At 43.6% G+C, this 22,849-nt stretch overlaps 4 protein-coding genes across 5 annotated transcripts; all 4 read left to right on the top strand.

Annotated features, from left to right (window-relative positions):
- Positions 1 to 965: 965 nt before the first annotated feature.
- Positions 966 to 3,401, top strand: LOC108135031 (caspase-3). The gene is made up of 3 exons (XM_017255568.2): positions 966 to 1,339; positions 1,919 to 2,251; positions 2,997 to 3,401. The coding sequence occupies exons 1-3, from the start codon at positions 1,009 to 1,011 to the stop codon at positions 3,257 to 3,259; spliced, it is 927 nt and encodes a 308-aa protein (XP_017111057.1). The 5' UTR covers positions 966 to 1,008; the 3' UTR covers positions 3,260 to 3,401.
- A 47-nt stretch (positions 3,402 to 3,448) lies between these two features.
- On the top strand, positions 3,449 to 4,678 carry LOC108135021 (putative gustatory receptor 89a). Its single transcript, XM_017255553.2, has 2 exons — positions 3,449 to 4,431; positions 4,492 to 4,678. The coding sequence occupies exons 1-2, from the start codon at positions 3,523 to 3,525 to the stop codon at positions 4,660 to 4,662; spliced, it is 1,080 nt and encodes a 359-aa protein (XP_017111042.1). The 5' UTR covers positions 3,449 to 3,522; the 3' UTR covers positions 4,663 to 4,678.
- A 3,256-nt stretch (positions 4,679 to 7,934) lies between these two features.
- Positions 7,935 to 20,644, top strand: LOC108135140 (cadherin-89D). 2 transcript variants are annotated; one of them, XM_017255749.2, is made up of 12 exons: positions 7,935 to 8,186; positions 10,780 to 11,099; positions 11,652 to 12,361; positions 12,433 to 13,393; positions 13,454 to 13,620; positions 13,717 to 16,833; positions 17,703 to 17,771; positions 17,902 to 18,138; positions 18,824 to 19,132; positions 19,196 to 19,360; positions 19,913 to 20,122; positions 20,208 to 20,644. In XM_017255749.2, the coding sequence occupies exons 1-12, from the start codon at positions 8,099 to 8,101 to the stop codon at positions 20,530 to 20,532; spliced, it is 6,678 nt and encodes a 2,225-aa protein (XP_017111238.1). In that variant the 5' UTR covers positions 7,935 to 8,098; the 3' UTR covers positions 20,533 to 20,644. The 2 variants fall into 2 exon arrangements, with proteins under 2 accessions (XP_017111238.1, XP_017111239.1); XM_017255750.1 differs by lacking the exons at positions 7,935 to 8,186; positions 10,780 to 11,099; positions 11,652 to 12,361; positions 12,433 to 13,393 and having other exon boundaries at positions 13,603 to 13,620; positions 13,719 to 16,833.
- Positions 20,645 to 21,197: 553 nt separating this feature from the next.
- On the top strand, positions 21,198 to 22,757 carry LOC108135166 (derlin-2). The gene is made up of 3 exons (XM_017255790.2): positions 21,198 to 21,556; positions 21,644 to 22,164; positions 22,223 to 22,757. Exons 1-3 carry the CDS (start codon positions 21,470 to 21,472, stop codon positions 22,404 to 22,406), a joined length of 792 nt encoding a protein of 263 aa, XP_017111279.1. The 5' UTR covers positions 21,198 to 21,469; the 3' UTR covers positions 22,407 to 22,757.
- Positions 22,758 to 22,849: the final 92 nt, after the last annotated feature.

Here is a 22,849-nt window from a genome sequence, read left to right as displayed (position 1 = left end):
ACAACTTTTTTGCTCCCCACCTACGGTTTTTTAGCTCTTCAGTTGACAGAGGGATTGATGTCGGTAATTATAATTACATATCAATTTTAATTGGCACCCAATCAGAGGTCGTGGGAGCAGCATAATTAATTAGCCGCAATTGTTGTTATATGTTCCACTTGCCACGCGTTTCCAGAACTCTCTTACTTCACTCTCTTTAGTGCCCACGCAGCGCTCTCTTTGATGCGGTACATTTTTCTGGTTCACGGGAAAAAAAAGCGTTGCGATATAAAATAACAGTACAAGTTAGGGAGTTAAATAAGTAATTAATATTAAATCTAGATAAGTGATAATAGCTAATTAATATTTATAATTTAAATTACTTAAAATATATAAATATAACGGACATATACAATTTTCTGGTAATAGAAACACAAATCAAAACATTTCCAATCCATTTGGAACCCAATTCCATGCCGTCGTAAATATTTTCTTTGCTGTGTGCGGTACATGTAAGAATGGTACTCCTTGAACTTTAGGGCGCTATACTCATTTCCGGTTTCCGTTACTTTGTGTGCGTGCGAAATTTGAATTGCGTGGCAAAGTTTTACCGCCCAGCATATTTTTGCGCATCTGAATTTTATTGAAAACACATTAAGACTTTCCAGTAGCAGCAGCGACACTTTCGCCGGAAGTTGCCAATTTCCCTGACGAGCGCCCCCTTTTTGTGGGCGTGACCCGTCAGGGAAATCAAATTGTCTGGTGCAATGGCAAAGCGAATTGTATTTTGCCGCCAATAAAGACGACTTCCCCTGGAGCAGGCTAATCAACGTTGGGCCGTTGAGCCGAAAAAAATGTCGCGAAGAGCGAGAGAATTTCCACCCCAGCAGGCTGATAAGGCGAATGCATTGGCATTGATAAGATAAGAGCGCTTGGAGCGAGAGCTTTTTTCCCCATTTTTTGATAGCTTGCCCGAAGACACCTAATCGCGCTTAGTCACAGGTTGCCTAAGCGCGCAGACGGTCAGCAATGGACGACACCGACTTCTCGCTCTTCGGCCAGAAGAACAAGCACAAGAAGGACAAGGCGGATGCCACCCAGATCGCCAAGACGCCCACCTCGGAGCTGGACCTCAAGAGGATCATCACCTCGCGGCCCACCAACGAGGACACATACGAGAATTGCCCACGGGCGGGCATCGCGCTGATCCTCAACCACAAGGATGTCAAGGGGCAGAAGCAGCGAGTGGGCACCGAACGGGATCGCGATGACATGGAGGCCACGCTCAAGGGATTCGGATTCGATGTGCGGACCTACGACGATCTAACCTTCTCCGACATCAACGACAAGCTTAAGGAGGGTGAGTTTCCACTGTTACATATGCGTCCAGAAGCCAGAAGCCCCGCAGCACTCATAAATCACTAAAACCGCATTATCTACCAGCTGAATCAGGTTTATTTTTGTCTTGTAGTTATAAAATACAAAGTACAAAATATCTAAGGAAGAATATTATTAAATCATTTGTGTTTATTGACCTTTTAAGTGTTTGTATATTCAAAGTAATACAAACAATTAAAATGTTTAGGCTTATTTATTTCACAATCACTATTCTTGTTATACAAATCAAGTTTCAACTGATTCTAGTTCATCGGAATCGGTAACACATTTCAAACTCAGATATCTTATCTTTATCAAAACAAAAGTCACTACTTTTGTGACTGCAATAATTATGAGATAAAGGCAGTAATCGGTTATTCTGATCGATCTGAAGCCAGGCAAAAGTACTCTAAATTGTATTCTAATGAAAATAGTGTTTTGGATATATATTTTATGTTATTTCTCTTCAATGATTGTTAAACGGATAAGATTAAATTTCTTTTTTCCAGGCAATTTAAGGTGCTAACAATGATTTTATGTATCATACTATTTCTATTTACAGTGGCACGCGAGGATCACAGTAAAAACGATTGTTTTGTGCTGGCTGTGATGTCGCACGGAACTGAGGGCAAAGTCTATGCCAAGGACATGTCCTATCCGGTGGAGCGCTTGTGGAACCCCTTCCTCGGCGACAACTGCAAGACGCTGAAAAACAAGCCAAAACTCTTCTTCATCCAGGCCTGCCGTGGCGAGAATCTGGAGAAGGCCGTCGAGTTCTCAAGCTTCGCGGTGATGACCAGGGAACTGGCCCCGGAACCCGTTGCCCCCGTTCAGCCCATCACCTATGCCATCCCCAGCACAGCGGACATGCTCGTCTTTTACTCCACATTCGACAGTGAGTGTTGACACAAGTAATCTTTTTCCATAGTTTCACAATGAATTGAAAGTTTTCCATGCCTTTAATAAGCTTTAAACATCAATCAATGCGGTACTTTTTTTGATTAATAGGATAGAATGTTACAAGTATTCTTTTGAGCATTTAAAATGCAAATTTAAATATTCAGTAGAAAAAATTCTGTTGACTAGAATATTAAACAACACAAAGATAAACATATGTGAATTAATGGAAACATAAGCTGTCAATGTGGTAGTATATGTAGGATATTTTTTTAGTTAACCTAAAGTAGTCCCAAATAACCAGTTTACTTGGTTATTTTAAAACTTATTATTAATATTATTTCTTGAGCAATGCCATTTGTTTTCTGAATTTATAGAAAGCTTGCAAAGTTTATAAACACGGACCATTTAATTACTTAAAATAATCTTATTAAATTATGTATATTTTTAAATTATTTAAAAGCAATTTCATGCAAAAACTTCGATTAATGTGATAAATTGATTGAATTCACTTTGTTTCTTAACCTATTAAGATTTTTTTTAAATAAGTTCAATTTTATTTCCTAAATCAAAATTAAAGAAAATGCTTTGCTTTTTTATTTAAAGTTTATAATTTAAAGTATATAGAAGCTGTTAGATAAGCTGTTTCCATGGGAAAAAAAATTTCTTGAAAAATGTATAATTTTTTTTAGAAGAGATTTTCGAGCTTTCCCTGCTAATTGAATCCCCCTTATTGCTTTTAGAATTCTTCTCGTTCCGCAACGTAGACGATGGGTCCTGGTTCATCCAGAGCTTGTGCCGGGTCCTCGACGTCGCCGCCTGCAACGAGGCCTCCCAGCCGGAGGGCGCCGAGCTGCTCCGCCTGCTGACCGCTGTGAACCGCAAGGTGGCCTACGAGTATCAGTCGAACACGAAGAACGAGGCCCTCAACCAGATGAAGGAAATGCCCAACTTCATGTCCACGCTGACGAAAACCTTTAACCTGCGTGTCAAACCCAAGTCCTGAACGCCTGCCCTCGAATGTGGAATCAGCGCCAGTCCATGGGGACTGGAACAATGAGTCCGTGGCGAACGAGGCACACCACAACTCTTTCACTTAATCGTAATGCTTGCAATTCGTTGATAGAAATACATATCAATGGCACTTATCTGGAATTGGCTTAGTGCCGCTGGGGACAGCGATAGCAATGGCTGACAACTGTGAAAGACACAAGTACGAGTCCGAGTCCGAGTCCGAGTCCGGGTGCCGTGAGGTCAGTTTCCCGGAAAATGTCGCGATTGCCGCATGTCTGCGGTCTCTGTTTGCTGCTGCGGATTTGGCAGCTTTTGGCCTTGGCGCCGTTTAGGTTTGGTGGGCGAGTGGGCGCCAGGTGTCAGCGATGGGTGACCTTGAGTGCGGCCTTGCGATGCCTTCTGCTGACATCGGTGGCCCCTGTCATCCTGTGGAAAAGTGCCGCCATGTATGAGGCCACAAATGTCCGGCATTCGGCGGTGTTCAAGGCCATTGCCATGGCCACCATGACGGGCGATGTGTGCATTTCCCTGGCTCTTCAGGGCGCCCAACTTTGGCATCGCAAGGAGCTGGCCGAACTGGTCAATAGCCTGGCCAGATTGCACCGAAGCCGACGACTAAGCTGGTGGTCCACATTGTTCCTGTGGCTCAAGTTGCTGTTCTCCCTCTACGAGCTCCTCTGCAATGTGCCCTTTCTCGAGGGAGCTGGAGCTCGTCTGCCGTGGCACCAGCTACTGGCCTATGGAGTCCAGCTGTATGTTCAGCATGTGACCAGTGTCTATGCAAACGGACTGTTCGGCGGTATGCTGTTAATCCTGGAGTGCTACAATCAACTGGAACAAGGGGATCCCGCATTAGAACGACTTTTGCACAGCGAACGGTGCTGGCTGAAAGTGGTGCAGAGATTTGTGAAGGTCTTTCAGCTGGGCATCTTTCTGCTGGTCTTTGGCAGTTTCGTTAACATTCTGGCCAACATGTACGCCTTCATGTCCTATTTTGTGGCGCAGCATGGTGTTCCGCTAACCATCTCCAATAACTGCATGATTTTGGCTGTCCAGCTGTATGCTTTGATCCTGGCAGCTCACCTGTGCCAGGTGAGGTCGGGTCAGTTGCGTAAAAGCTGCTTGCAACTGGAATATGTGCCCGAAGGTCTAACCCCGGAAAAGGTGGGTTAATCTGAAATAAATAAGAAATTATAGGTTAAATTGAAATTTACATGTTCCCAGGCCATGACTTCAACACCATTTCCTCTGGTCTCACCCACTGGCAGTGTCGAGTTTAGTATTTTGGGTCTCTTCACCTTGGACAACTCGTTTTGGCTTTTCCTCGTCTCATATGCCATGAACTTTATTGTGATTATCCTGCAGTTTGGCCTGAAGAATATGAAACATGCTTAAACTTAAGACGTCGAATGTTACTTACACTTAAAGGATCTCAATTATTTGTTTAACTCCAATTACACACGAAACGTTTGTGCAATATCTAACAAATTATAGCAACATTTATTTACTTATACAACTAAGATTTTATGGATTTATGATTATAAGGATATTATTTTAAAGCTATATCGCTTAAATAGGGCTTGATATTGTTGGCATACTTTTTGGTGAGAAATGATAGGCAAAATTTTTGCTGCATATTTTCAGGATCAAGAAATATATTAGTGCAAGTGAGCCTGCCCAGACGAAGCGCCTAATTCCCAAAAAATCCAAGAATGCTCAAACGGTCCCATACTTAAATAAATTGTTCGCTTGATTTCCCCTTCCGCTGCATATTTCGTGTATTTTAAAGTGTTGGAGAAGATCGATGCGATCGGTTTTTCAAAGAAAGTGCCGAAAAACCTCAGTTTTCCCTTGGGAATATACTCGTATACTTTTTCTTATACAGAAATAATGAAAAGGCGTTCGCAGAAACCTGCACAGTGGCGCCACAAATGCAGCTGCTAGAAACTCGTTAGATTTAACCACAAAATGTATTTGCTAGATGGCGCTATTGTAATTCCAAAAACTGACAACTGTCGCCAGCTTGGCCCAATTAATTTGACCGCGCAATTTAAAAAGTTACTTACTGGTGATTTTAACCGTATTTTATAAATAAAGAATTCTGATATTGACACCTCAATTAAGATGAAAATTTAGTTAATACATTTTTATTTTGCGGATACACTGCTTAAAAAAACATCGTAAGCGCAAGTATTTCATCCCAAATTTAAATATTTTGTGCTTTGATTTTAATCATTTGCGGCTTTAAGTTAATTTAAATTACATTTTTTAAATTTATTTTTGTAATATTTTCGAGTTAAATTTTAATATATCAACTATTAAAATATTCGAACTATTTTGATATAAATATAATGATATTAAACCATTCATTTAATAACTATGGCTTTTATTATTAATTATTTCAATTACATAAAGCACAAACAATGTCTTTTCTTTGTCATTTGTCAAAATGGAAATTTTACTATATCCATCTGTTGCAAAAAAATTAATCGGCAAAACAATATAACAAATGTTTTTTTTCGAAAATCAATATTTCTTTTGTCTTTTGACTAACATAATTTTTAGGCAAAACAAATATAAATCAAAGCGTCGAAATGTAAATGAGAAGGTAAATTACACAATTTATTTATTGTTATTATTTTTTATTAAGTTGCGTGTGAGTTGCGGCATTGTTGCCGCTTGTTATTATTTTTAATTTAGTCAATGTAAGTGGAGCAGGCTAAGCATTGACAGTAATTTTGATTTTATCATCAAAGATTGATAAACAAAAACTCCATTCAATACATTTTTGTCGCTTTTGCCCGCGCTGCTTAATCGCATTCGTGAATTTCGATATGATTTTTGTGAAATGCTTTTGTCACTTGACTGGCCATTGCGTAAACTGGAAATGAAAGTGGGAGCCAGCAAATCCCAAATACTAGTTGAAATAGATTTGCAGTCAAAAAAAACATGAAATCGTTAAACTCTGCCACCAAACTGCAACATATGATGGCTATAATTGATCATTAATTGCTGTGGCGTATGTTTTTGACACAGGCCAAAAAACTGAAAGTTGCATAAAGATTAAATTGCAAGAAAGGTGTTCGAAAGAGAGAAGAGCGAATGTTATAGGCAAATGTTCAATTTAATTGGTTATGTTTTGAAATCCCCCTAACCCAACGATGCATACCCAATTTGTTGCTTGCCTCACCACGAATCCAATGACTGATGTGTAATCTGATCTGGCAGTTGAGTTGAACGATTAGCATATCGACTTACCCATTGTCTTCCTGCTTTCACTTGCCGACTTCTCGATCAGCCCTCGCTGATTAGCATTGATTCTTCCAGCGAAGAGCCGTGGCTAACCACGAGCGAGCTCCGGCATCAGGAGCATTCGCACGCGCCAATTTTCCAAGCCGCTGACTCGATCGGTTTGGATCTTCAAGACGCCGCCGCTTGCTACCCACGCACTGCAAAAAAATAGTAGGTGTTTTGAAAAATGGTTTGATTTGATTTGTTGTTTGTATTAATAAATTTTGGATTACATAAAATTTAAATTTAATAAGACAAAAAAAAAATCAAGAAAAATAAAGTGCTTCAAGAGCTACGCTTACAGACAATTTATAAAGAAACAAACCTAAACATTTTCAATTAAATATTCATTATTATTCTTTTTCTTCTTTTTTTTAGATTATTTTTGTTTCATTAAATATTTTATTATAGACTTACCTAACCAGCATTCAACCCATTCTGGTTAACAAACATATTATTCTGTATGTGCACAGTTTTCTTCATCGTATAGATCCAAAACCCCCTTGGCAAAGATTTTTTTTTGCAGTGGATACCTTTGCGTAGGTTGTTGTGGGCTGTCGGTCAGTTGCAGCCACTGCTTTTGCTCCGACTTCGTCTCCAGTCAGGTGTTATGTAAAAGCTATTAAACCGCATAATGCAAACGCTGCTCAGTCTTTTTTAGCTTCTGTCTTTCTTCGCTCTTTCTGCGCGGCGGTTTTCTTAGTATTTTTCCACCACCTTTGGGCGCTCCCTTGGTTCTTTTCTTTTCTTTTCAGCAGCAGCGCATCTGCGACTTGGCCACAAGTGAGAACCGTTAAGACGCCTTTATGGCAGCAAACTGCAGCAGGTTTCCATTCGATTCATATTGGATCCACTGGATTATCGCTATATTGTCTGGGGTCGTGTTTTGTCTGATTTTTGACTTGCTGACTCGGCCGGCTTTCCATTGCGGCATCTTCGTCGACATCGACATCGCCATCACCATCGCCATTACCATCAGAGGGCATCATCACCATCAAAAGTGCCTAGGGCTAAGGCCCCAGCGAACTGCATGTTTATGCTTTATGTTAATCACTTTTGTTGTTTATACTTTTACGACTGGCTTTTGCTCTGCCAGCGCTATTGGACCTTCCTTCCTTGTTTCTCGCTTTCTGGCTGCCTTTCATTCATCCACTGGGCCTGGCTTTTGTCTTTCTGCCAGCACGCAATGCGCTAAAGAAATAAAAAAAAAATATTGTAGTAGCGCAACGGTTTCTGAACGAGTCTAGTCTATATGGCAAAGGATACGCAGTGCTCAGTACACAACCCCTCACACTTCACTACTCCACAACTGCCAGCGCTTTTCCTCAGCCACTTGTCGTGGCTTTTCTCGTTTTCTTGTGTGTGAAAAACTAGTCTCATCGCAGTCGGCTTAGCCTGCAGTTGGGAAGATAGCTTCAGTTGGTCGCGAGGTGTTTGCGTTGTCGGTTGGTTCGCTTGATGCGCGATGCGAGCGTCTTGGATAGTGCTAGCATAAAATCAGTGGAAAAGTCCAGTGAAAATCTCCAGATCCTGCCAGATAATGGCAGCCATATGTATTTGGGTTCTGCCCGTGCTGGTTTTGGGCCTGTTCGATATGGGCCAAACTGCGAAAACGGGACAAGTGCAAGGCAAGTTGCAATTGGCCGAAAGCCGTTATAGCCTTTTAAGCAGGCGGGATATCTTCATAAATCTCTCGGCTAATGTGTGTGTGTGTGTGTGTGTGTGTCTCCATCTCCATCTCAATCACAATCTCTCTCAATCTAATGTGTTGGTTCGCGTAAATCAAGTGCTGGACGCAGTTTGTCGCCTAAGTCTTTCGTTGTTTGCTGCATGCAACTCGTTTGGCTCGTTTACGGACCGTTAAATAACCCAAATTTCGAATTTAAATGCTGGTGCGACAGCTTTTCCTCAGGGGCTGGCGAAAAATGTGCAAGGAAATCGATTTGTTTTGAGACCACTATCTAAATGCGGCAACCTGTCGATTTGTTTATGCAATGACTGACAGCTGACCCACATAGCCGGCCGCCTAACACCTCACACCTTACCCTTACCCGTATCCCCTTCTCCACGGACTGACCCATTTTGGTAACCTGCTCCTGCACCTTCCACTGCCACCGACCCACCGTGAACTCGAAAACGCGACTTGGGAACCCAAGTGTCGCTGCCGCTGCGAGTGTGGCAATGTTCTAATTAAAACTTAATTTGTTTGTCTTACTTGGAATGACCGCCTGAGCTTAATGTTCTAGATGATGGCTAAACTCGAAGCCAAGTATGAATGGGTAAATTGTTGCTAGACAACGTAGCGCCAACAAGTGCTAAAGCGTTCGGGTCGCATGTGAATGGTGCATATGAATTACATATAATTTCTGTTTTATGAGAACAATGCGAATGACATTTATGTTGTGGGAAATGAGTTGGAGAACCGTTACGAAAAGTCTTCAATCTTGAAAGTGTTAAGTGCAATCGGAATAGAGCTGGATTGTTATTTGAATGTGGCTCTACTAAATGATTGGGAAACATTTGCATTTAAAATCACATGTGGAATAGAATAGGAAAACCGTCGCATGGATAAGCAAGAGGTGAAGTTTCTAAAAGATTTTATTTCTTTTTTATGGAAACAAAGTCGATTAGGCTTACATATCAATTCAGTGGCATCACAGCAATATATATATTAAACAAAAATTGGAAATTTATCATACAAATTTATGATAGTTCCGTACAACTATTGTTAACTCTTCAGACTGTTTACAAAGAATTATTTATTATTTATTAAGTGCATTTCTGCATTTTATTAAAACTTTCGTAGAGACTTTTTTATTTTTTTATCTTAAAAATTTGTTTATTTAGGGAAGTAACTATCAAAGTTTAAGATTTACGTTTAATGGTAAATTTCTTTAACAAGAATTTGAATTTTTTTAATATATAAGAAATAATTAGTAATATATAAGTTAGTAAAAATGATGTTCAAGTTTTGAAGACAATACAAATTAATACAAAAATTATAATTTTACAAAAACAAAATCCATATAAATTGAAAACATTCCATAGAAAATAAAAATTTGTGACTCTCTAAAATACACATTCTTAATTGTTGTGTTTATTTTTCTCAAAATAACTAGGTAACGTAAGTTTCTGAAATATTTGAAGCTAAAAGAATTGTTCTCATAAAGTCTCTAATAGAAAAGAAAATTAAAAATCATAAAAATCTTTAGGCCTATAAAATATTTCTGCTCATTGTGCGAATGGTGGTGGGTGGCACTCTATTTTCTTTGTAAGAGGGTTTCCCCTCCAACGCCAATAGTTCACACCGAAGTGAGCCAGAAACTGCAAGTAAATAATAGAAATTGCAGCGAAAATTACAACTGCGGCCATAACAAGAAGCAACAGCAGTCACTACAGCGAAAATGGAATAAAACTAAGCCGCAAATAACACAATAAACCAGCAATGCCTACGACGACAAGGGGCCACAGTCAAAGTCTCCGGCTGAAGAAGTTACTTGACGATGGCCAAGATTTCACTGCATCTGCATCTGAAAGCAACAACTATAATTTACTACTGCAGGAGATCTTCCGAAAAAAAAAGAAAAAAGAAAATGAAGCTTGGAGAAATGTCAGCGAGTCAGACGATGTGGTGTGTCTTCTTGTCACTCGGAACGCATTCGGTATGGTATGGAATGGGATGCCTTTTGGGCCAAAAGCCAGTCGAGCCGTGGGCAAACAAAAAATGCTTAATTATGTCATGAGGGTGGGAACTAAGGCAGCAGAAAATAATTTGCAAAAGCTGATTGCAGCCAGGCCAGCGGCAGCATGGAGCTGGAGATTGAGCTGGAGATTGAGATTGAGAGAATCCGAGACAGGGAGACAGGGAGACAGCTGAATGCATGTGGAAAAGTGTTGCAATTGCACATGAAAATCGCAGTCGCAGGGGCCACGCGACAAACGTAGAAAGTTTTTGGTTAGCTGGCGCCAGTTCTGCCACGCCCCCTTACCACCAAGTCGTCCCTCCACGCCCACAATGCGCTGCGCACGTAGCGTCGCGATGATTTTCCAATTGTCTTCGGGGGGCTTTTCCGTTTTCGGTTCTCAGAGTGCGCGAAAATTTGCATGCCCAAATAAACAACAACGACAATTTGTCAAAGTTTTACTTTTCTTCTACATGCCACCACCACTATATATGTATAGTAATCTGTGATCTGTAATCTCGTGCCCCACTTTTTTTAGCCAGCTCCGGCAGCTGTGCGTTTCACACGCTCGATGGCGTCGCCGCGGAAAGCGAAGGTGTGCGCTTCATCCGACTGCGCGAAGACGCCCAAGTGGGCAAGGAGATCCTCCGGCTGCAGGCCTATCCGCGCTCCACGGCCGCCCTCAAGGCAGCGGACGCCAGCGGGGACCACAAGTACTTCAACCTCACGGAGCACAACGCCACCACGCTGGTGGTCAGCCTGGCACGCTCCCTGGAACGACTGGTGGACCGGGATGTGCCCCGGAACCTGCTCAAGTTCCGGATCCTGTGCGCGGGCAAGCAGGAGAAACTCGAGGAGGTGGGTTACTGACTTCATTTTCTGTCCCTATGTGGGCACATATAACTTTAAGCCATACCTATAATATATATAACTAATAGATGTAGGGCTTTTGAATTTATTTAAACAATTATGAATTGTATTGGTATTAATTACTTTACTACTATTAATACTTTTACTACTATTACTAATCACTTTTTTGCTTCTATTCTTTCTTACTATAATTTAAACTACATTAATGAAATGCAAAAGAGAAAAATAAATATTAATTTTTATTATCAATGCACAATATAAGTAAATTTGTCTTGTTTTATAAACATTTTAAATTAAACACCATACAAAATTAAATTTAGAATGCCGAAATATCTTTGATATAAATTTTGATCAACCGAAAAATGTTGTTTTAAAATCATGTATTTTAAAGAATTATTTTTCTGGACTTTTCAAAAAGCGAATCAATAAAATAAGTACAATAAAATAACTAATATATGTAATTCAAAGTAAACTTGTTTCCAAAATAATATTATTTTTAAAACCTTAAAATAAATACGTATCGTTTCCCTAAACTTCCAGGGTAGCTACCTGTCTATCACCGTGTACATAGAGGATGTAAACGACAATGCGCCAGAGTTTCTCAACGTACCCTATATAGTGGATGTGGATGAGAACACCTCCGTTGAGAGCATAATCTTTGAGGGAGTACAGGCATTCGATCGGGACAAGCCCAATACCCCGAACTCCGAGGTGCACTTCAGCATGTCCACGGTTCCGGAACAACTATCAGCTGATGGGAGTCCATACTTTGCCCTCAAAAGTCCGCATCGGCCACTGCTCATTTTGAAGCGGGAACTGGACTTTGATAATGGCATCAGGCAATTCAAGCTGCCGATCTTCGCCTGGGATCGAGGAACTCCTGCCAACCAAGCGAACACCACAATCACAATCAACGTAAGGGATGTGGATGATCTGCCGCCGAAGTTCACAGAGGGCGTGTATCGCACCAGGTTGAATGAGTTCTATCCGATGACTGGGGTGCCCATACGGATACCCCTCTACTTTGCCCCACCCATAATGGCCTTCGATCAGGACTCCCTTAACGCTTCGCTCGTATACGACATCATTTCGGGCAATGAACGGCAGCTGTTTCGGGTCAATCCCCACAACGGAGTCATGTATCTGCAGAAGGAAATCGATCTGGAGGAGGAGAGTCTGCCGGGCAACACATTCGTCCTTCAATTGGAGGCTCGTCAAAAGGATAATCCCCTCAAGAAAGCCCTAGCACGGTGAGTAGAAGACTCTGACAATCACAACAACAATCATTTGACATCTCATTTAACATCTCAAATATTTACAGCATCGAAGTGGAGGTTCTGGATCTGAATGACAATGTTCCCGAGTTCGAGGCTGACTACTATAACATTTCTATTGTGGAGAACCTGCCGACGGGCTTTAGTGTTCTACAGGTAAATGCCGTAGATCGCGACCAAGGTGAAAACTCCGAGTTCCTCTACAATCTGGTGGAGACCAAGGATGCTGCGGGTGCTTTTCGCATTGACTCCCGCACTGGTTGGATAACTGTGCGAGATGATCGCTTGCTAGATCGCGAGCAGCGAAGGTCCATTCAGCTGAATGTGGAGGCCCTCGAACGGAATCCATCCTATTTGGATGACAAGCACTTGAAGAAGCCGGGTCCCAGCAAGGTGCAAGTGGAGATCACGCTGCTGGACACAAACGATAATACGCCAAAGTTCGAGCATGGAAATCTGTACGAGTTCAAGGTGCCCATCAACGCTCCCACGGGCTATGTGATTGGTCAGGTGGCAGCCCATGATCCAGATGAGGGTCCCAATGGTAAACTGTTGTACGAACTGCAGCGACCAAAAGGCAGTGGTTATATTCCCTTTCGACTGGACAACAAGAATGGCACCATTTACGTGGGCGGACCATTGCGTAGGGGACGCATCGCTGTCTTTGTGGAGGCCAGCGATCAACCCACTAATCCCTCGGAGCGGCGATTCTCCCTGGCAGTGATCACCATTGAAGTTTATGCCACCATCGATGACCAGGCCATAGATTTCGTTGGTGCACCCTATGAGTTTTGGGTGGGGGCTAATACGCCGTTGGGCACCTCGGTGGGTCAAGTACGCACCACTCTGATCTACGACGGCGAAGATGAGATAATGTACGATCTCCTTCACACTTATTCGGAGGGCGTGCCCTTTGCCATCGAAGAGCGATCGGGCATCATCACTGTCATTCGTGAGCTTTCGGAATTTAGGCGAAAAGTCTACCAGTTCGAAGCGGTGGCCAATTATGTAAGTCTATTTCAAACGTTGCTTTCGCTTAGTTCCCATAATGTTATTTGATTTCCCCAGCTCTTTGCTAACTCTTCGCAATCACTGGTGATGTCGCGAAGTTCATCTCCACTGACCACAATAGCCTCGCCAGGTGAACTCAGCGATGAAGGCGTACTCATCACTAATCTCACCATCCATATTGTCAACAAGCCGGATCAAAAGGTGCCCCTAAGACCTGTCATAGAGTAAGTATCGTTTCAATATTGATTAATTCTGTTAAACCTCTTAAGCAGTTCAACTCCATTAAGATACGATGTTTAACTGAATTTCATTGATTACAGAGAGATCAACATGAACGTGATCAACTTCCATGTGGAGGAGAACGTTGTGGGTGGCATTATTGGGCAACTGCTGTACAAGAATGGCGTCAATCTGGTGAACAACGAATTGGGAACGTTCCGGGAATTGCCGACTGAGGCAACCGGGCGTAATCTTACCATGGGCAGTAGATTCCGCAGTCGAAATCGGAGTCGCAGCTCCAAGTCGAAGCGCCGATTGCCGAGACGTCTGGTGGGGGACACGAATCTGAAACTGCGCTACATCATTGCCAACCAGCAGGAGGTGGTGAACAAGATCTCCATTACGGAGGATGGAACGCTGCTGACCTTGATCGGACTGGATCGTGAGCAGCAAGCCAGCTACGAGCTGACTGTGATAGTGGAGTACAGCACTGGATTGGTGAGTGGAGCTGGGATCTACCAGGTCAACATCAAGGTGGACGATGTCAACGACAATGCGCCCAAGTTCAATGCCCTCACCTATGTGGGTCTGATCAACGAAAACTGCGCCGTGGGTACGGAGCTGTCGATGAACCATGCCATTCTCATCCAGGACGCAGATGAGGGTCCCAACGCGGAGTTCAGAGTTCAGCTGCAAGGCGACTATAGCGAGGAGTTCAGCATAGAGTATGTGAATGGCAGCTCCACGGGAAATACTACCCAACATAAAATGCCACCCACAACGGGAGCATTCAACATCTTCAACCTTACGGATCAATGGAACGATGAGTTCAAGTACCAGGAGCTGCACACCACCTTTATGCAGACGAACTTTAAGCTCAGTTCGGGTCCGTACTTCCGCGTTTCCTATACGGGAAAGCGGGGCTTGGATCGTGAGAAGCAGCAGTTGTACAACCTGAAGATCATAGCCGCCGACACTGGCGGTCTGTCCGGATATGCCCATCTCACCATACTCGTGGCGGATGTCAATGACAATGCTCCCATGTTCGAGCGCATCTCGGTGTTCAAGGACTCGCGCTTGGAGATCCGTGAGTACACCACCGACATGGAGATTTACTTTGTAGAGAGCTCGAGTGGGCTGGCAGCACCACTGGCCACGGCAGCCATGATGCTGGCACCACCGCCATATCATATTCCCGGCTCACCGAGGCTGCATGTGGAGCGGGAAAGATCCGTGGGAGTGGGTGCTGGATTGGGTGTGGTGGCCAGAGCAAAGTCGCGTCGCAGAATGATCCGTGCCGTGGCCATCAAGTGTCCTTTGTTTGCCATCTACGAGGACACTCCGGTGGGCACGAAAGTCCTTCAACTGAGTGCCAGCGATGAAGATTACGGAAAGAATGCCCAACTCCATTATGAGATCCAGGGAGAGCAGGTGGAGCGGACGCCCGGAATGCCCTTATTGCGGGTTCAAGGAGTGCGGTACTTCGCTATTGACAAACTCAGCGGCGAGCTATCGGTTAACTATCCCCTGTCGGCCAACATCGAGATATGGTTGAATCTAACAGTGACTGACATCGATGGTCTGAAGGACTCAACCTGCCTACGTTTCAGTGTGATGGATGTAAACAATCATGCGCCGACATTCAAGAAGTCCTGGTACAGTTTCGATACCCCCGAAGGGGAGTATAAGGATAGCGTTTTAGGTCAACTGACTGCCATAGACATGGACTTTGGCGAGAATGCCAATATCACGTATACGCTTAGTGACCTGCAGCTGCCATTTACCATTAAGCCAGCCTCTGGGGTCCTCAGGATCAGCGGACAACTCGATCGAGAGGTGAAGGACAAGTACAGCTTCCAGGTGATAGCCACCGATAATGCACCCGTGATGCAGCGAATGTCCAGCTCCGTCGATGTGGAAGTAAATGTCCTGGACATCAACGACAATCGGCCGGAGTTTATTGGCTACGATGACCAGACGAAGGCGGTCAAGTTTATGCCGAATGTGGCGGATCGCACGATGATGTTGCCGGTGTACAAAGCGTATCTGGATCGCAGCACCCAGCCGGGCACTTTTGTGAGGCAATTGACGGCCATCGACAAAGATAATGTGGGCAATGGCAATGGTCTGGTCCTGTACTCCATTCGGCATCAGGAAATGCAGGCACCGCTCTTCCAAATCGATTCCAGGGACGGCACCATATCCACCATATCCCGCATCAATGGCTACAACGACTATGAGCACCTGAATGTTTCTGTAATTGCCTCGGACGTGGGCAGTCCCACGCTATCCGCCACGGCTGTTGTGATTGTCAATCTCCAGGGACAGGCAGTTACGGATCCTCCGAAGTCCACTCCCAAGCCCGAACCTCCTGCGAATGTAACCGTATTCCAGCACGCCTACTATGAGGTTAAGCTCACCGAGAACAACGAAGCACCCATTGAGGTGATGCGCTTGAATCTCAGCGCTGGCCTCAATCCCGAAAACTATCGCTGGTCCCTGTGGTTGGAGGAGGGTCTGGACGAAACGGACGCCCATCCGCCATTCGAGTATGACGCCAAGAATATGCTGCTGTATGCCCTAAAACCCTTTGACAGGGAGCACATATCCCGCTATCAGTTGAGGATTCGAGCGGATCGATTGAGTCGAGAGGCTAGAAACTATGCCCGAGTCTCATATCCAGTGGTGGACGAGCGAATCGAAGGCCTCTCCCTCAACGAGTGTCGTATTCTGGTCCACATTGCGGATGAAAACGATAATGCACCCAAGTTCCGGGGCAATGGACAACCGATTGTGGCGGTTTTGCCGCAGAGTGCCAGCTTTGGATACCCTGTGACCCGAGTGGTGGCCAACGATGTGGACGAGGGACTAAACGCGGAGATCCGCTACCGTCTGCTGAACGAGCCAACCCGACTATTTGGCATCGATGAGCTGTCGGGTAATATTCGCCTGCTGGGTGACCTTTCCCGCGACGAACGCATCTACGGCTTCGATGTGAAGGCCACGGATCGCATGGGTGCCGATGACGGAAGAAGTGGCATCGTCAACGTATTCGTCTACATCATCGATGAGGCCAAGCAGGTGCGTCTGGTGGTGGCCGGCATGCCGGTGGAGGTGGAACGCCGCATTGAGGGACTTATGGAGGCGCTCAGCGAAGCCATTGGCAAGGATGTGCGTGTCAGACTGCTGGAGCCATATTCGGGAGGAGTAGAGGCAGCGTAAGTTAAAATACTTCAATTTAACAATACTCGTTTACTTTATTTTAATGATTGGCCTAACCAAAAATCAGCTTACCTTTTTCTTTTAAATTATGAATTATATTATGTTTAAAATCAGAAAGATTTTTGTCATCCTTTATCATCCTGTTCAAAATTGCATAGAGTATTACACATATTTTCAATCAGAAATTTGCCATGCATTAGTTGATATAGCCATGTCCGTCTGTCCGTGCCATTCTACGTAAAGTAGTTTCTGGAAAAAATTAATTGAAAGTAGAAGTTAAACATCATTTGGAACATAAACTCATATACTCCGATATATAGTCATTTTCATTAATTCAGAAGAATGATAGTATTATTTTTATAAAATTATTACATTTTTGTTACAGCTGCAAAAGTACATAAACGTTGGCTTGTCTTGTTAAAAAAGTTATCTTAACATAGTAAATTGAATTTTAATTAAACAATATTCTTTTATTTTAAGAATATCCACGATCAGTTATGTCAAAAATTAGCTTAAATTAAAAAATATAATTTTTGGATGCGTACAAAGTTGTTGGCATTATTTTTAAGAAATCTTCCATAGTTAAAGTTTTTGTAAATTACATGTTTAACATGTTTATAAAGCAACATTTTTAAAGTAAAAAGAGAATAGTTTTACATCTACTTATTATCCATTTTATAAAAAGTACAAGAAATCGATATATTAATACTGTTATGCAAAAATTCCTAACCTGGAACCCAAAGTTGTCACATAAATTTGAATAAAATGTGCATCTTGACCGCATTACATAAGATAATTGGCCATTAGCTGCAATCAAAACATTCGAGCCCCATCTAACAGGTTCTTCTTCACTCTGCATTCACAGCACCAATGCCTACATCTATGCCGTCGATCCGCACACGAATTCCATTATGGAAATGGAGCAACTGCAGGAGTAAGTTAAACCGCTTCCATACAGACTACCTTCCTTGCCACATCGATCCCCATCCTCATCCAAAATCGATTGACCCAGAACTGTCATGCGAATTAATGGTTGTAAATGCCATCATCTTCATTTCTTCCAGCTCCCTGGCTGGCCTCCAACTGGATGCACTGCAGCTGCAGCAGCAGAAGCTCGACGGCGGGAAGCCAATGCCTCGCATTATCGAGCTGGCCGAGTTCGGACAGTCGGCCCGACCCACCCACGCCTCCGCGTCCAGTTTCATGGGAGGATTGGAATTTGTGACGGTGGTTCTACTGGCACTAATCAGTCTGGGGGCCCTCTTGTCCGCCTGCTGCTACCTGTGCATGCGCCAAAAACGGTATGAATGAGGCGCACAAGTGTCATGCAAGTGCAACTGCAACTGCAACTGCCACTGCAACCGAAAGACTGCTTACTGGGCGCTCTAATGTGTAGCTCATAGATGCATTTCATGTTAGCTATAGTGTTAGCTTAAGCTGAAGGCCCCATAATAAATCTTAAGTCAATTGCAAATGTTGTTGTTGCTGCTGTTGCTGTTGCTGCTGTTGCTGTTGTTGCTGCTGTCGGTATATTGCTGCTGTTGCGAATGGCCATGGCATTGGTTGATGATGTGTCTTAGCCTCTGAGTAAACCGGCTGGCATTGGACCTCTCCTGTCCGATTTAATTATAACGGTAAAAGGCAACAAACACAACATCAGAGGCAACAATGCGGCAACTGCAACATCAGGCAATTAGACGAAGATCTGGTGACATCTGTGCAACTGCATCCCAAATGGGATTGCCAATCAAATCGCCCCATCAGCTCATCAAATCAGCTCATCCTGCACGGAGAAAAATTTTGTTTAGTTATTTCTATATGATATCAACACTAATGAAACAGAAAGATATTAGATTATGAATCATTTTTTATCTATCATTTTAATTGTTTAATTTGTTAAAAGAAAATTTTATATTTCAAACATTTTTTGTAAGTTATTCAAACCTCTTATATTTTTTAATGTTTATTTCTCCTGCCTGACTGCAGACGGCTCTGGTCTCAGCGAGATTTTTCCGCCTCGGACGCCGGTCTCACGTATACCATCGCGGGCATCGGGTCCGCTCGTGGCCAGAAGCAGCGGCGCCATCGGCAGCAGCGGCACACGCAGCGCTGCAGCAAGGGCAGCAGCACCGGCAGCCAGCGGCCCACCAGCGCCTTCATGCCGGAGTCCGTCTGCTCCTCGGCCCAGACCCAGTCGACGGCCACGGCCACCGAGAAACTGGAGCAGCAGTTGCACCATCACCACCAGCAACAGGCGATGGCCACGCAGCAGCAACACCATCAGTACCTGAACGAGTGAGTGAATGGCCGGTTTCCAGTTAAACGTGTTTTCATTCTAACATAACCATCCTCGATTAGGCAACAGCAGCGCCAGCAGCAGCGCGAATATATAGACGTTCCTCTTCCCAAGTCCATTGCCAAGGCAGCGGCGGCGGCGGCGGCAAGTGGAGGCGATGGAAACGTGGGCACCGGCGGCACTCCGTTCGTGCTCAAGTACAATGCCTGTCAGCCAGTGAACAATCTGTAAGTGCAACTATCTTATAAATTATTGAAACACTTAAGCTATTCATTTTTTCGTTGACAAAGTAAAAAATGTATTTAGGACATTATATTGTCCATATTTAGGGCATTGTTATTGTTTTTTAAAAAGCTTTCACCATTCTACCGACTTTAAAAAGGCTTGGTTAATCAATTAGTTTTACTACTGTAATTGTTCTTTAAAAAAGGAGTTGCATAACAATTTTAAAATCATACTCCTATCAATTTATATGTTTCCTTTTGGAACCATTATGTGGAAGTCTATAAATTAAAAAAGGGTTTTGTGTAAAATACAAATTTTAAAAGAAAGGAATTTTTATATGTCACATAAGACAAAAACTTATGCAAACATTCAAATTTAAAATAAGTAAACGAGTTGCATATATACACATACATAACTAAGTTATTAAACTGGCTGACCAAACATTTTTTAAACCCGAAAATATCTCGTTAAATTAAAAAATATCTTGCCGTTAACGTTTTTAAAAATGACCTTTAAAACTAAACTTTTACCACTTTTCAAATATTTCTTAACAGGAATAATTATGAAACCTCGCTGTTCTCACTGCACTCGACGGGTCAGGACTCTGGGGTGGAGTTCCTGAGCAGTCGGGAGCTGTACGAGACCTCGCCGGACTCCTTTCAGCATGGTGGCTCCAAGCGCGGCACCAATCCGGAAGTACTCTGCCCCAGACATGCCAAGGCTCACTTGGAGCTGCGCCAGCCTCATCCAAATACAGACAGTAGGTGAGTGAGTCAAGAGGCATACATTATCCTTAATTCTCGATTTGAATTTTTAATAATATTGCCCACCTTTTATCCTTGATACCAGTGACACCTACGAGGACTCGCTGAAGACCGATGAGCCACTGGTGGCTCACAATTGTCGCAGTGTGAACTGCGAGAACCGCCTGCATCAGCACCACCCCAGCCATCACCCACACTACCAGAACACGCGCTTCGAGAAGCGATCCTGCGTGCGGCACTCCTTCTCTGGGGTCAAGGACGACCTCATGCAGCAATCGCCGCAGATCTCGCTGCGCCCCCGGGGCCACGCCCTCCGGAACTCGATGAACGACCTGGAGCAGAGGTTGCACAACCTGGAGCAGTCCTTTCGCCGGCCGCTCGAATTTAGCAAATCTAATTCATTGTTTTAGTATTCCTTAGCTAGACAGAAACGCAGTGCAATTTTTAGTTTAGTCAGCTTAGCTTAGATGTTAGATCTTAAGAAACAAGTGCAATAAATCGAAGTGTGTTTTAAGATCAGTAGTCAAAGTATTTTTTTTCACTCAAACTATGTTAAACCTATTAGACTATTAGTTTTTTTTTTTTTTTCAAGAAATCCCAAATTTTGTTTTTTCAATTTGGAATAAACCTTTTAATGCTTTAAACTTTGTTGCTGATTTCACGGCTAAAACACTTAATAAAATGAAAATATTATTTTTGTTTTTTATTTGTTTTTATAAAAATTAGAATGGCTAATAATTGTTCCCTGTTAAAAAGACCTTTATTTATTTTGGTTCTTGCCTTTTGCCCCAAAATATATATTTTCTACATCTAAAACTGTTGTTTAAATATTTCTTGACAATGGCAATAGTTTCGTAGATAATGAAACCAACCAACTATGAACCAATTATCTGTAATCAGGAAAAAAAATTAAAAATAATTAAAATTTGAACTAAAAAAGTCTTGTAACTAATTAAAAAAATATATTGAACAAATGTAGATACAAAATGTGCAGTGTAATCGGTCTACCAAAATATTTCAGGAATACCCCTATTCTATCTTAGTGGATTTTCCAAGAACCGTTGGTATAATTTAAAAGCTCTGGCTGCGGTCACACTGGCGGGGATGCATAAAAATAAAAACTAGCGTTCCATTTATTTTTCCATCGGGCCGTGCACTGCCCCAAATCCAATTCCGCTTGTCAAACCGTGAGATCCCAACAGCCAGGTGAGGCGACTACTGCAGACATCGCGACCACAACTGGATGTGAGGGGAACGACGGGGGAAGAGGCCAAAAGTCCAAAGGATCCAACCGCAAGCCACTTGCCAAACTGCAGGTATTCCGCAACCGGCGCAGGAGGAGCCGCCATGAATGCCCTGCGGCAGTTCTATCTGGAGATCCCAGTGGTCACACGGGCCTACACTACGGTCTGCGTGCTGACCACTCTGGCGGTGGTAAGTGCTCGTCCCGGACGTGGGCTTCTTTATCGAGACTAGGGTGACGTGTACGTGTTTAATCGGTGAACTTTGCCAACTTTCCAGCACCTGGATCTGGTGTCGCCACTGCAGCTATACTTCAATCCCACGCTGATCGTGCGCAAGTTCCAGATCTGGCGCCTGGCCACCACATTCCTGTACTTCGGCACCATAGGCATTAGCTTTTTCTTCAACATGGTCTTCACCTATCGCTATTGCCGCATGCTGGAGGACGGCTCTTTCCGCGGACGCAGCTCGGACTTTGTCATGATGTTCATCTTTGGCGGCGTGCTGATGACCTTCTTCGGGATCTTCGTCAATCTGCTCTTCCTGGGCCAGGCCTTCACATTGATGCTAGTCTACGTGTGGTCACGTCGCAATCCGCTGGTGCCCATGAACTTCTTCGGCGTGCTCAACTTCCAGGCACCCTACCTGCCGTGGGTGCTCCTCTGCTGCTCCATGATACTGGGCAACACCGTGTGGGTGGACGTCATCGGCATGGGCGTTGGCCACATCTACTATGTACTGGAGGACGTATATCCCACGCTGTCCAACGGCTATAGACTGATCAAAACCCCCTACTTTCTGTGAGTCAATTTCGAAGTCTAGAGGTGTATGTTCAGCAGCTTTTCTTTTTGTCCTCAGGAAACGCCTCTTCAACGAGCACATTGAGCGCAACTACCAGGCGGCCGCCGAGGACCGTCCTGGCGGCTTCCCCTGGGGCGGCGAAGGTCAGCCACTGCTGCCGGAGCAGAATGCGGCCGACGGACAGGAGCAGGACCAGGAACCGGCGGATCCAGCGCCGCCGGCTGCTGCGGCCCCGCAATAACAAAACTAGAAAACTTGATTGTTGTTGATCGTCGTCGTCAACGACGATGATGATGATGACAATGTTTTGTACCCCTCCGCCACCTTCCATTTGGTGCTTGGTGTATTTAGGCGTTAAGTATTGTGAAAGAGGCGTGCAATAGTTAGCCAAAGTTGGTGCAGAGCGTGTGTGTATGCCATCTATTGGTTTGTTTTCTGATGCAGAGCCCAATTTCCACGCGTTATGTTCTTCAAATTTAAATTTAAATTTGCCCCCAAGGGATGCATTCACGACAGATTGAAACTACACTGCACATGTGATTAAATATATGTATACAAACATGCTACAAATAAACCATGATGTAAAAAGCTCTATTGGGAGTTTTTATAAATAGTATAGGGGATTGAAAGAGCTTTGTAGGAGTCCAGTATCTCTATTTTGAAACTTTTTAATTTTGTGAAAAG

The sequence above is a fragment of the Drosophila elegans genome, unplaced genomic scaffold (assembly GCF_018152505.1).
Source record: "Drosophila elegans isolate 14027-0461.03 unplaced genomic scaffold, ASM1815250v1 contig_476, whole genome shotgun sequence".
Lineage (NCBI taxonomy): Eukaryota > Metazoa > Arthropoda > Insecta > Diptera > Drosophilidae > Drosophila > Drosophila elegans.
The sequence above is the reverse complement of the archived record's forward strand: the minus strand, read 5'-3'. Positions and strand labels throughout refer to the sequence as shown.

Bases quoted from the DNA above. Each gene is read 5' to 3' on its own strand.
- LOC108135140 (XM_017255749.2), top strand. From the start codon at position 8,099: ATGGCAGCCATATGTATTTGGGTTCTGCCCGTGCTGGTTTTGGGCCTG. The intron at 13,621-13,716 runs GTAAGTATCGTT...CATTGATTACAG, and splicing joins CCCCTAAGACCTGTCATAGA to AGAGATCAACATGAACGTGA. The intron at 18,139-18,823 runs GTATGAATGAGG...GCCTGACTGCAG, and splicing joins CTGTGCATGCGCCAAAAACG to ACGGCTCTGGTCTCAGCGAG.
- LOC108135166 (XM_017255790.2), top strand. From the start codon at position 21,470: ATGAATGCCCTGCGGCAGTTCTATCTGGAGATCCCAGTGGTCACACGG. The intron at 21,557-21,643 runs GTAAGTGCTCGT...CCAACTTTCCAG, and splicing joins TGCTGACCACTCTGGCGGTG to CACCTGGATCTGGTGTCGCC. The intron at 22,165-22,222 runs GTGAGTCAATTT...TTTTGTCCTCAG, and splicing joins ATCAAAACCCCCTACTTTCT to GAAACGCCTCTTCAACGAGC.
- LOC108135021 (XM_017255553.2), top strand. From the start codon at position 3,523: ATGTCGCGATTGCCGCATGTCTGCGGTCTCTGTTTGCTGCTGCGGATT. The intron at 4,432-4,491 runs GTGGGTTAATCT...ACATGTTCCCAG, and splicing joins AAGGTCTAACCCCGGAAAAG to GCCATGACTTCAACACCATT.
- LOC108135031 (XM_017255568.2), top strand. From the start codon at position 1,009: ATGGACGACACCGACTTCTCGCTCTTCGGCCAGAAGAACAAGCACAAG. The intron at 1,340-1,918 runs GTGAGTTTCCAC...TTCTATTTACAG, and splicing joins CAACGACAAGCTTAAGGAGG to TGGCACGCGAGGATCACAGT. The intron at 2,252-2,996 runs GTGAGTGTTGAC...TATTGCTTTTAG, and splicing joins CTTTTACTCCACATTCGACA to AATTCTTCTCGTTCCGCAAC.